Here is a 12711-nt window from a genome sequence, read left to right as displayed (position 1 = left end):
AAATTGAGCTCAATCCAGCTTGAAAGTTTAAATAGAAATATTTAATTACAAGACTAAATCATAAAAAAAAAGATAAAAAAATAGTTGACATCTGCAGCAAGTGGACGTCTCAACAAGTTGTTGTTGGTTTCTTATGTTATCCATGCTGATTTGAAGGCTCTGTAGACATATGTAAGTCGTTCGTTAATTGGGCGGAAGTAGGTTCATCTGGACCAATATTGATGCACTCTCAAGAAAAAGTAAACAATACAGATGGAAAACCACCAAACCAGCCGTAGCAAGGCTTTGGCGGTTTTGCATAGATAAACCAGGATTGAAGTAATTAAAAGGACGCTGGATTTGATACAAAACCTTGGTCTAGACAAAACTGTAGGTTAAAATCCATCTTTTTTTGAACTAAATTAGAATAAATCTTTGCACTGAGTGACCGTTTGATATCAGCTGAAATGGCTGAACTGAATTACTTATTGTTTTAGATATTTTGTAAACAAGTCATTGAATCCCATTTGGAAGAATTGAAATGGCTGAAATGATTAACTTATTACTTAAGCATTTTTTTTTTAAAGTCAATTGAGTGCCCATTGTGAATAAGAGGCGTGGCCTTATTATTACTGTGGAAATCTAAACTACCCACACAATTTAATGGGAGTAAAATTTTTGTTTTAGATTCTAGCTTTCAGAGGTGGACTCTCCATGAACAGCCTTTATGTTCTGTTTGGTAAAATATTCAGAGAGTTCAAATTGACTGTCAATCAATCAGTTAAAGGACCATTTGTTTCAAAAATAGCTTATCCGAAGCACTTCAAAGCAATTGAATCAGCTTAGCTGAATTGATTACTTAAACCCTAAATATTGTATTACTAGCTTATCTACCGATGCAAATTCGGTTGTCCATTTGAAGAATTTCAGTATTAGGCATTAGGTTCGGGCCCATTCAAAACGTGGCAATTATCGCAAATTTTGTCCCCTAAAAGACAAAGCAATAAGTCGCTAAGCCGTTAGAACCTATGGCAATAACCATGAGATTGGAATCTCTTACCTGGCCAACAGGCTTTGGTGTTCTTAATTTATTTTATCCGTCCCTGATATGAAAGATACGGATCCGGTGGCTTCTGTAAAGGATAGAGATGGAATAACACAAGGAGGAAAATGTTATGTTGAAGTCCTGTTGCATAAAAGTAAAAAACATTAAACCAGTGTTCAGAAACCAAAGAAACTGAAATCTGGGAGTGGTTTTTAGTGACCGCCGCTGTATTTATACGTTGATTAAAGCTAATTTTAATGGGAAAGACAGCAGGTTCGAAGAATAAAATATCTTTTTCTCTTTGTTGGCATCGAATATAGTGAAGTTTATTCTCGGTTTCCTCTGTACCCCTCCTCATCATATAAATACCCCACAAAGCAGATTTATATCACACCAGCACTGTTTACTAGAGCTTCGAATACATTTCTGAGATTTCTCCACATTAAGAAGGAAAGATGACGACTGCTGGTCAGGTTATTCGTTGCAGAGGTACTATAGCGACGTTCTAGTTTTTATCTGATCTGATCTGATTTTCAGTTGATCCCTCATTTAGTTATTAATTTGCTTGGGTCTTCTGTTTTGGGTTTGTTTTGATGTCATACTATTGATCTGCTTGCTTGCTAGCTTACTGTAGGGAAAAGATGTAGAACAGTACCAATTTGTCTGCCTGTTGGGTCATCTGGAATTTGGGTTTTTTACTGTGCTTTTAGTTGAATCTTATTCATTGATGTTGAGTTTTATGACGTCTTGGTGAATTGGGTCCTCATAATTCTGTTTTTTTCTCTGATCTGGAATATACTTAGACAACAGAAGTATTTGAAATCGATAATCAAGTGACGTTGTGTACATTTAATTTCGTTTGTTAGCTATCCCGTCAACTATCTAGTCTCTCGCTCTCACTTGGTCCTGTATCTTTTTTTCAAGTCTTTAGCGTTAGAAAAGGGAAACAGGTAAAATATTGCAGCAAATTTAGGGATGCTTTCAACAATACGTTTTGCTGATTCTCCCTGTGTATCTGCAGCTGCGGTTGCATGGGAAGCTGGAAAGCCACTAGTGATCGAAGAAGTGGAGGTGGCGCCTCCACAGGCAAACGAGGTTCGTCTGAAGATCCTCTACACTTCCCTCTGCCACACTGATGTCTACTTCTGGGAGGCTAAGGTAATTTCTTTCGGTTTAGTATTTATTTGCTCTTAATAATCCAATTATCATGGATGATGCTTCATCAATTCTATGTTCAAATTAAAATGGGTTTTCCAATTTTGCAGGGACAAGCTCCTCTGTTTCCTCGGATCTATGGCCATGAGGCTGGAGGGTGGGTGCATTCTTATGATTACAGAGACCTGATTCTAATAGAAATGCTTATTAACCACCGTGCTTGAGTACTAAATGTTTTGGGTTTTTAAGGTTTACTTCTTTAGTTTGTCATTCAATTAATTGGTTTCTCTGATTTTTCTGTAACCTTTGTTTAGGATCGTGGAGGGCGTTGGAGAGGGAGTCACAGATCTTGCACCAGGAGATCATGTCCTCCCAGTATTCACAGGAGAATGCAAAGAATGCGACCACTGCAAGTCAGAGGAGAGCAACATGTGCAGCCTCCTCAGGATAAACACTGACAGAGGTGTGATGCTTAACGATGGCCAGTCCAGGTTCTCTATTAATGGCCAGCCAATTTACCATTTCGTGGGCACTTCCACCTTCAGTGAATACACTGTTGTTCATGTTGGTTGTGTGGCCAAGATCAATCCTTTGGCTCCACTTGACAAAGTTTGTGTCCTCAGCTGTGGTATCTCCACAGGTGAGTAAAGTGTTAATCCAATCCTGATTTCTATGAATTCATCTACTTCTCAAATTAAGAAACTCAGATTTTTCTCTTGAAGGTCTTGGTGCCACATTGAACGTTGCAAAACCTCCCAAGGGTTCAACAGTAGCTGTCTTTGGATTGGGAGCTGTAGGCCTTGCTGTAAGTTTGTATTATTTTCATAGGGGAATTATTTTTATGTCTGTTCTTTCAATTCCTCTAATGGAGGATTGACTCAAGTTGAAAATATGTGAATAGGCTGCTGAAGGGGCCAGGATTGCTGGGGCATCAAGAATTATCGGTGTTGATGTGAACCCAAAAAGATTTGAGGAAGGTAATGGTCCAGTCCTTTTTTCAATTGAAGATTTTTCTACTGGATCAGTAAATGTATATCTTCTACAATTGAAGATGAAAATTAAAGGGATTTCCTCTGCCTTTTTTCAACAGCTAAGAAGTTTGGATGCACTGAATTTGTGAACCCAATGGACTATGACAAACCGGTTCAAGAGGTTTGTATATAAAGTTGTGTGTTTATCATGATATATGAAACTCCAGTGATCAAATACCCTTTTTCCATCTCCTACATCTGTGGTTTGATGTGCTAATATGCATGCAAGTTTTAATACGTGTAAGGTGATTTTTTCTTCCTCTGATTTTAGGTTTGTTGTTTTCATGTTCCATTTAGGTGATTGCTGAGATTACTGATGGAGGAGTGGACCGGAGCATTGAATGTACTGGAAATATTAATGCTATGATCTCTGCATTCGAATGTGTTCATGATGTATGTTGCAACCATTCCCTCATTTCTCTCCTTATTATTTTCTCCCTTGGGTTATTATTTCTCTAGGCTAACTGTGAAATGCAGCATCTCCATCACATAAATTTCATCTCAATTGATACTTAGAATGCTTTTTCAGGGTTGGGGTGTTGCTGTTCTTGTGGGTGTACCTCACAAAGATGCTGTCTTCAAGACCCACCCAATGAATGTACTGAATGAAAGAACTCTCAAGGGTACCTTCTTTGGAAACTACAAACCACGCTCCGACCTCCCCTCTGTTGTAGAAAAATACATGAATAAGGTAAACTTCTACACTCAATTCACCATTAACAATTTCAATGCTTTTTCTCATTTAAATCCTCTAGTTGGTTCACATATGTCAATCTAAGACTCTGTATCATTGTTATGCTTATACTTCAGGAACTGGAACTAGAGAAGTTCATCACTCATCAACTCCCATTCTCAGAGATCAACAAGGCTTTTGAGTACATGCTGAAAGGAGAGAGTCTCCGATGCATCATTCGCATGGATGGTTAGAGTGAAGGCCTGCATATCTGAATCAAGTCCTCCCATGTCCAATTGAAATGACAATAAAGATATTTTTGGGTGTTCGTAGATACTTGATCTCTGCTTCTTACATTGTGCTTTTAACTTGTTTTCTCTTTGTAGTTAATGAGTCTGTCTCACTTTGTAGAGTATAAATATGAATAACACCCGCTTGTGCTTTTCAAAGATTCAGTTTTTGGGTTATATTATATCTCTCCTTGCGTTAAATCAAACTATCAAAGTATTCATAGAAGGCTTCTCCTTCAAGCACGTCTCTAGGTCCTCTCATTCTGGAAAAATGGGTCTAATTAAATAAGTAAAATCATACGTTTTGGGTTAGGTTCTTAGTGCAATATAGAATGCATACCAAACATGAATAGACATGTTGCATGGCTGACTCGGGGCATTTTATTTATGTATTTGTTTTTTAACTTATTTGCCTTGCCATATGGAAGCTTATACAATGGCATTCTTTTATGAAACAATATGGGAAGGCACGCACATATGAAAATTGTAAGTCTGTTTTCATACAAATGAGTACAAGAGAGGAGTCCGACCTTATCTATGCTACTACCCATTCTAAGCATATACTCATTTTTTTGTTGTTATTCAGTTGATAAACAATTAGTACTGAGTACAGATGCGTATAAATGCGTACTTGGTCAGTTGGTTACTAACAATAGACATCTAAATTAATGATTCCGGATTGGCTGCACATAGGAGCTGTTTAACCAATAATAACGCATTAAAGCCCTACATCAGCCATTTGACTATTTAAAACCAATCAAAACCCCCTGTAAATCTTGATAAATATTATTTGATTGATTATTATTTTTAGGGGTGTTCTTTTTTTGGATTTGGAGAGGAGGGAAAATTGGTCAATGGGATTTTGGTTTCTATTAAAGAATTCTATGTTCTTTTTTCTACTTTATGTGTCAATCGTAGAAAGTTTATTTTCTTAGGTATCAATGAGGAGGGAAAGTTGGTTAATGAGATTTTGGTTCCTATTGAAGAATTCTATGTTCTTTTTTCTATTTTATGTGGGAATCATAGAAAGTTTATTTTCTTAGGTATCACTTACCTGTGAAAGTGATACCTATATCTTAGATGGATAAATAACTTTCCCACATAGGGGGAAAGTTGCCAACATTTGAACAGGACAAAATATCCCTTTTAATAATGGATTTTTATAGTTAAAATGGTCATGTCTTATTTACCTGAGAAATAAAGAACATAAGTAAATGCACTTACCTAGGTAAAGTAAATTAACAAAAGGAAAAGCAAATGAGGCTTTAGTATATTGGCTGATTGGTTACAATATATTTTGATAACAAAGTATCATAGTCGAATCCTTATTCAAAAAAAAAAAAAGAAAAACCTCATCCATATAATACATTTATGGGTAAAATTATAAAGACTCCCCTGTATTATGGGGTCTGTGATGAAGACCCCCCATACTTTATTTTGCCAAAAAGACCCCAAGGACAGTTGGAAGAAAAACATTGTCCACCTTCCCCGACCTCATATACAAGAACAATAGTGGGAGAAAAACACTGTCCATGGGCGCCATTGAAGCTCGCACCTGAAACACTCGGACCAGAGACGTTGAACCCACATCCAAAAGCAAGGTTTTTTAGCCGAGTAGCTCCTCCATAGCTCGTATTCAATGTCATTGCCCGTGTGGCAAAAAGCCCATCAGAGAAAGACACTCAGCCTTTTGTTTTACCGTTAGTTTTTCGTGTCTGTTGTTATTTTTGTTTATGGGTCTTGTCTGCACCAGCGCGTTTTGAATCTTTTTCTGTGTAGTGGTAGTTGAAAGTAGAACTAGAGTCATTTCTGCTGATATACCGGAGAAAGAAACAAGGGGAGATTAAAAAACCAAAAGAAAGAAGAAAGGGAAAGCAAAAAATTTACAAGATTTTTTGCCGTTTGCCTGTTGATTCTCGTCTGATCTTGGTGTCTCCTTTTTGATCATGAAGCTTGTTTTTATATGGGTTTTGATGAAGAGTGAATGAGTGATTATTATCGTGGGGAAGAAAATGTTCATATCCATTAAGGAAAAAGCAAGAATATAGGGGGAAAAGGCAGTTTTTTCCTTGTTTTGTTGCGTTGCATGATGGAAGTTACGGAGGTTTAGGAGAATTTTTTATGGAGCCGATTCAGGGCTTTCTGTTTTTGGTTGTGGGATAGGCGGATACTTTAGTGCCACCATCTTTTGTCTACTCGGGTCTAGTAAGGACCTTACAAATCTTATTTCTTCCCTTCTATTCTGCAGAGGTTGTTTGCAGAATACTACCTTCTCCGATCCATGGCGAATTATTGAGTTAAAATTTTGCTTCTGGGTTTACTCCCAAATTAACTCAGGTTAGTTTCTAAAGTTCATTACTTCATTATGTTGTTCAATTCTACAAATCTATCCAATCAAATAAAACGAAATCTCATTTTATCCCCCTGTTTTTCGCTTCTGCAAAGAAGTTTAGACTTCCGACAATCTGATAAGGGAGGTTATGTTGAGAAAGCAATCGAGAGCGGTGACTAGTAAGCAAGTTCTCATGGATCATGGTTCTCTTCCATCTCCCAAAGAAAAATTCATAAGGCCCACTTTGTCCTTCTTCAGTTCTCCAAGACTCTTCACTGCTTTATCTGAGAAGGGTTTTTCTGAAACTGAAGCTGTCATGATCCCATCTTCAATACTTGATAGTAAACCACTCTCTAGTCTTGGTAACCCTTTTTGGTCTGATAGACTTTTTGTTAAATCCCCAGAACCTTGCTTGGGAAGCAAGCACCCATGGGAACAGTTAGGACTCAAGCGGCATTGGTCTTGGTATTGTCAACGCCCTCAATGATGAGAAAAGCGAGAACAATTTCTCCAAACCTGAAAGCCGAATGGTTCTGTTTGGATCACAACTGAAGATTCAAATTCCTCCTCTTCCACCCTCTGTGCTTTCTCCGACTGAATCCGCCAAATCTCCTCCTGAGTTCGGCATCAAGATTCGAAGTTCACAATTGGGTTCCTTCTCTTCCGGCTTATCGCCTTCATCAAGGAAATCTGCATTTGGGTCCGCAAGTTTTGGCCTCGAAGCACCCGCCTCTCCTAAAATTTTCACAGGTTTTCTTTCTTCGAGTGAGATGGAGCTTTCAAAGGATTATACTTGTGTAATCACCCATGGGCCTAATTCAAGAACGACTCACATATTTGATAACTGCATTGTGGCGAGTTGCTGTGTTGTTAGTTTGTCTGCATCTAGGAAGAACAGTTTTTTCACTGATCGATCGAGCTATCCTTCTGAGGATTTCCTTAGCTTCTATTACACTTACAAGAAGAATCTTGGATAGGGGAAAGACATTTACATGTACAGGTGAGCTTTTTCCACAGAGACGACAATGTTGAATACGAGCTATGGAGGAGCTGCTCGGCTGAAAAACCTTGCTTTTGGTTGTGGGTTCAACGTCTCTGGTCCGAGTGTTTCAGGTGCGAGCTTCAATGGCGCCCATAAAAAGCGTTTTTCTCACAACGTCTCTGAACAGTGTTTTTCTCACAACTTTTTTTATTACAAGTATGGAATTTCATCAAAAGTTAACGAAAAGGGGTCTTTGTCTCAGGGGGGTCTTTATAATTTACTCAAACCCTACTTTTATTTTTACTGTTTTGATATTACATTGTATATATTATAAGGAAAAGATTGGACAAGTGAGATGCAGTATTCATATGTAGAGAGCCTGCCCATTGCTAAAGTGACGTAGTGGGAGCGTGAAGAGTACCATTTTTTCAAAACAAACATCTTGAAATTGATCTTATACAATGGCTTATTTATAGTCCAATTCCCAGCTTTTCCGAAATAGTAAGGCTTTTAAATATAGTAAAATTCAAAATGGACTCAAATTTGCCAAAACATCACATTTTAATGAAATTAGACTTCATAATCAAACTTGGACTCAAAACAAGATAAACAACTTGTTAAATGCCCAGATTAAAAGTTATGGCCGCTTGAGTGTCATTTTTTCTTTTCTTTGCAATCATGGGCCACCATAATGCTTTCAATTTGTTCTACATCATAAAAAGGAGTCTGCGTTCTGAGCACCCGTGGGTGCACTGGACGAGTGATCCCATGAATCACATTTGAACATGCTGTCCAGGGGAATCAAGTATGACATTAACGGTCAAAGGCCCGTTAACACGGGTTTGGCGGTTCAATTGGACACAAACCGACCACAAAATGACAAAAGGTAAATGAAAAGGAGGTCAGAAACGTACCGTCGAAGCTCTCACCATTCCGGTGGTTGCCTCTGGTTCGGGTCACTCTGTGGTATGGTCGCCGATGGTTGTCCAAAGTGGGTGGTTTCTGTTGATACAAGAATCCCCTTAAGAAGAAGAAGAAGAGGCCAGAAATGTACCACCAGAGAGCTCTCGCCTTCGCTGCCGATGGCCGCTGGTTTAGGTCACTCGCTGTGGTATGGTCACCGATGTGTGGATAGGGTTCAGTGGATGGAGGAAAAAATACAGGGGAAATGCAAAATGCGACTATGGCTTCCTTTTCATTTACCTTTTGTCATTTTGTGGCCGGTTTGTGTCCAGTAGAACCGCTGAATCCATGTTAATGGGCCTTTCACCGTTAACGTTATGTTTGCTTCCCCTGGTTGACGTGTTTGAACATGATTCATGGGTTCACTTGTCTAATGCACCCATGGGTGCATAGAACATGGACTCTATAAAAAGTCTCAAGTCCGCGTTCTATACACCCATGGGTGCACTGGATGAGTGCACCCACCAATCACGTTTGACCTTGTTGATTGAGTGCGTCTAATAGTAACGTGGGTTTGGCCATCAACCGACTCTATTCGGTTGAACCGAACACAAAAAGACAATTAATGGAGGGTGATTTGACCCGATCCTTCGAGAAGGTGACATGTGGACATGACTCAGCACAAGTAACAGATCAACACAACAGCCTCATCGTGACTAAGTAATGAGCCCTCAGGACAGGTTGCCATAGGGTGAGCTCGCTATAGCGCGAGCTTGAGGATCCCCGATGTACTAAAAGAGAATACTCCAAGACAAGTCTACCCCAGCTCGCGGGCTAGGATAACCAACTCGCTCCAATACTTAGACAGAAAATTGCCTCAAGGGCCACTTCAAGAGGGATCCTCTCGCAGTACCCTTAGGAATTTGCTACAAGGTAGCTCGCGACAGGAGAGCTCGCTACAAGGTAGCTCGCTACTAAGCGACGCGATGTTTTCAGGAAGCTTCTATCTGACAAGACCGTACTCACCAGACTTCACCACGTCTTCTGACCGATGGCGCAATCCCTGCTAGCCCGACAAGACTGCGCCCACGTCTCTCGACAGATGGTGGCGTGTCTGTCCTTCCGGGACGTGTCACTCATCCGATGGGGTAGTACTTTGCAACGGTTACCTACGCAGGCCTGGTAGATAACGGCTGCGATAGAGGTCCAGTGGCGGTTACGCCCGATTTGACAAGAACGCTCGTATTTAAGAGCCCCCTAATTGAAGGAAAGGGCTCTCTCGGATATCTTGAATATCTTGAACTTACTCGAACTTTCTCTCGAGCCAACTCAATGATCTAGCGCGACCTACAGTCTTAGCCTTCTTTGCACTCTTTACTACTTTCTCCAGCGTTCTAACTTAAGCATCGGAGTATTCCCACCGGGCAAGTCCCCCGGGAATCCTTCATCGTCTTCTTCTCAGGTACTGTCCGTCACCAGCAAGGAGCCAATAAGTTGCCAGCTAGGAGTGCTCGGATTGCGTAGCATCATTTGGTGCCGTCTGTGGGAAACACTTCAAAAAAGCCTTCCTCTAAGTTTCTACGTTTTCCTTTTGAGAACTTAGCATTCATGGCCTCCTCCAGCAATGCTGGATGTGGTGCCAGACAAAATGCTTATGAAGAGCAACCCCAGCTTCCCACTGTCTGCATCGGACAGTTCACCGTTCCCCTCTCTGTGGACGGGATCCCCAACCTGAACGTGCCTCTCACAGTGGCACCCGTGAACGCTCCACTCCCTTCCACAGTTGGAGCGACCATTGCTGAACCTTCGGTTGTGCTCCCAGTGACCAACCAAAATCAGTTGGAAGACCTAGTGCAGTGCATGCGAGCCATGCAAGCTCAAATGCAGTAGTTCCAGCAGTTCCAACTCTACCAGCAACAAGTGCTGCATCAGGTCTCTCAGTACCAGTATTAGCAGCAGTTCCCTTCCTTGCCTCAGGCTCAGCAGCCGCTTCCCCGTAGGCATCCACCCTCGAAGCAAGCCAATACCCTCTCGCTAGAGCGAATGACCTCTTCTGCCCCCCCGAAGAGAGACCAGTTCGGGGGACCATCCACGTGATAGTCGGAGGATCGATTGTGGCAGGCTGCACCTCAGCCACAAAGGCTACCAGGGAGGAACAGAACCCCCCGAAGTGGCCAAGGATGGAAGACCCAATCTTCTTCACAGAAGATGCCGTGCACGGGGTCCACTACCCCCATGATGACGCGTTCATCATAAAGATGAAGATCAATGACTTTGAAGTCAAGCGCATCACTGTCGACTCAGGTAGCTCAACAGACATCCTCTTCAAAGCAGCCTTCGACCAACTTCAGCTCCAAGAGAGCGACCTGAAGCCCGTGAAAACTCCCCTGGTAAGCTTTAGCGGAGAGGAAGTCAGGCCCCTGGGAAGGATCACAGTACCTGTGGAAGTCGGCACTTGGCCTAGCATAGTGAGACTCAACCACGATTTCTTAGTGGTCACAACCCCATCCCTGTATAATGCCATAGTAGGTCGGCTGATCACCCATGCCTTACGAGCTGTGGTATCCACCTATTACTTGGCCATGAAGTTCCCCACAAACTTCGGAATTGGGATAGCGTGAGGTGACTAGCTTGAGTCTCGCAAATGCTACGTCGCTGCCCTCAAAGGGAAAGCCAAGGTGGCCGACGACCTCGAGTTGGAGTGACTTATAGAGCAGAGCAAGGAGCGAGCTGCGCCCACAGAAGAGACCGTCTCCATCACGGCATCGACGGAGGACCCGACCCGAACACTTCAGATCGGCGCTTCCATTGAGGAGCCTCTGCGATCTAAACTAGTATGCTTCTTGAAAATTTAGATGCTCTTGCATGGTCTGCGGCAGAAATGCCCGGCATAGACCCTAGCATTATAACTCATAAGCTTAATACTGATCCTGTAGTTAGGCCCATTAGATAGAAGAAACGTAACCTAGCCCGAGAGCGATGGAGGGCAGTCGATGAGGAGGTCGGGAAGCTCCTTGCAGCCGATTTTATCAGGGAAGTCCATTACCCGAGCTGGGCGGCCAACCCCATTCTGGTAAAAAAGGCTAACGATAAATGGTGCATGTGTCTCGACTACACCGACTTGAATCGAGCTTGCCTAAAGGACTGTTTCCCACTCCCTAGGATCGATCGTTTGGTGGACGCGACCTCGGGGCACAAGTTGTTGAGCTTTCTAGATGCCTATTCGGGCTAGCCCCAGAATCAATACACCAGGATGCAGAAGCTACCAATAAATTGGTTTCTATAACACAAGTTTCGAAATTACCTTTCTTTGATTCCAGGTGGGTAGGACAATTCCTCTTCCAGTGGCCGGTCTTTTTGTAGAAGTGACAGGCATCCATTGCTTTGTCTTTCTTCTGCTTTTTTCTCTTAGTGGCTTTCTTCTGAGGCTTCTTTGCCTTCCTCTTTCTCTTGCCCGTTCTGCTAGTTTCAACAAGCATGCTACAGGCTCATCCTTTTTAATCAGTTCTTCAGCTCTTTGCAACATATTGCTGAGCTCTTGCAAGCTGACATTCAGCTTGTTCATGTTATAGTTCATGATGAACGGATTAAAGGAAGGAGGCAAAGAATTAAGGATAGCGTCTATCTGGGTTGTGAGGTCTAGCCCGGATCCAAGAGCCTCCAGTTCGTTGATGTAACCCATCATCCGAAGACAATGGTCGTGAACTTGTTGGCCCTTGGACATTTGAGTGGTCATGAACTGCTTCAAGACCTTTTGCCGAGTAGAACGATTCTGCTCTTCATACATCGGCCTCAGGCTATCCAATATGTCCTTGGCAAGTTCGATCTGATCGAACTGCCTCTGTATTGGGTTGTCCAAGGAGGCGATCATGTAACACCGGGCTAGGGAGTTTTTCTCCTCCCATTCCAGAAAGTCTCTCCTTTGGGCCTCAGAAGCCCTGTCTCCCGGGCGCTCTAGGGCAGGATTCTTTGCCACTTTGTCTAGCTTTTTTGAAGCTAGGACCAGCATAAGGTTCCTGTACCAGTCGGCGTAGTTTGGGCCCTTAAGCTTGTTGTCATCAAGAAGCTTTGCAAAAGATTCGTTTGCCATTTTCTGATAAAAGAGCAAACATCAGTCCACAACCTAATTTGATTGATGTTCATTTCATAGATATGGATTTTAATCTACGATCCATTTCCATTTATTCATCTCTGAGATTTCCCTCCTTTCTCAGTGACGGAGACTATGGGTTGTCTCTGGAAATGTGGGAAATCACATAGGGTGCATGGAGCCAACTGTTTCAGCTGCATAACCCCACCATCTTTTTGTGAAGGATCATAT

General features: G+C 41.9%; 1 protein-coding gene, 1 long non-coding RNA gene and 1 pseudogene across 3 annotated transcripts; 2 read left to right on the top strand and 1 right to left on the bottom strand.

The window, feature by feature from the left end:
• Positions 1–1096: 1096 nt before the first annotated feature.
• Positions 1097–4350, top strand: LOC148876148 (alcohol dehydrogenase 3-like). Its single transcript, XM_088966230.1, has 10 exons — positions 1097–1513; positions 2046–2182; positions 2290–2336; positions 2494–2819; positions 2902–2984; positions 3081–3156; positions 3270–3331; positions 3508–3603; positions 3740–3901; positions 4021–4350. The coding sequence occupies exons 1-10, from the start codon at positions 1480–1482 to the stop codon at positions 4135–4137; spliced, it is 1140 nt and encodes a 379-aa protein (XP_088822356.1). The 5' UTR covers positions 1097–1479; the 3' UTR covers positions 4138–4350.
• Positions 4351–6402: 2052 nt separating this feature from the next.
• On the top strand, positions 6403–7647 carry LOC148876147 (FCS-Like Zinc finger 8-like; annotated as a pseudogene). The gene is made up of 2 exons (XR_016105588.1): positions 6403–6510; positions 6619–7647. The product of XR_016105588.1 is annotated as an FCS-Like Zinc finger 8-like (transcript).
• Positions 7648–7873: 226 nt separating this feature from the next.
• On the bottom strand, positions 7874–8616 carry LOC148876146 (uncharacterized). Its single transcript, XR_016105589.1, has 2 exons — positions 8402–8616; positions 7874–8275 (listed from the first exon to the last, which is right to left on the bottom strand). It is a non-coding gene; the product is annotated as an uncharacterized LOC148876146 (long non-coding RNA).
• Positions 8617–12711: the final 4095 nt, after the last annotated feature.

Source organism: Nelumbo lutea, chromosome 1 (assembly GCF_056320005.1).
Source record: "Nelumbo lutea isolate HS-2025 chromosome 1, American lotus-T2T, whole genome shotgun sequence".
In the NCBI taxonomy this organism is placed as follows: domain Eukaryota; kingdom Viridiplantae; phylum Streptophyta; class Magnoliopsida; order Proteales; family Nelumbonaceae; genus Nelumbo; species Nelumbo lutea.
The sequence above is the reverse complement of the archived record's forward strand: the minus strand, read 5'-3'. Positions and strand labels throughout refer to the sequence as shown.

Coding starts and splice junctions, on each gene's coding strand:
- LOC148876148 (XM_088966230.1), top strand. CDS start 1,480: ATGACGACTGCTGGTCAGGTTATTCGTTGCAGAG. Junction 3,157..3,269: donor CCCAAAAAGATTTGAGGAAG/GTAATGGTCCAG, acceptor TTTTTTCAACAG/CTAAGAAGTTTGGATGCACT. Junction 3,332..3,507: donor ATGACAAACCGGTTCAAGAG/GTTTGTATATAA, acceptor TGTTCCATTTAG/GTGATTGCTGAGATTACTGA.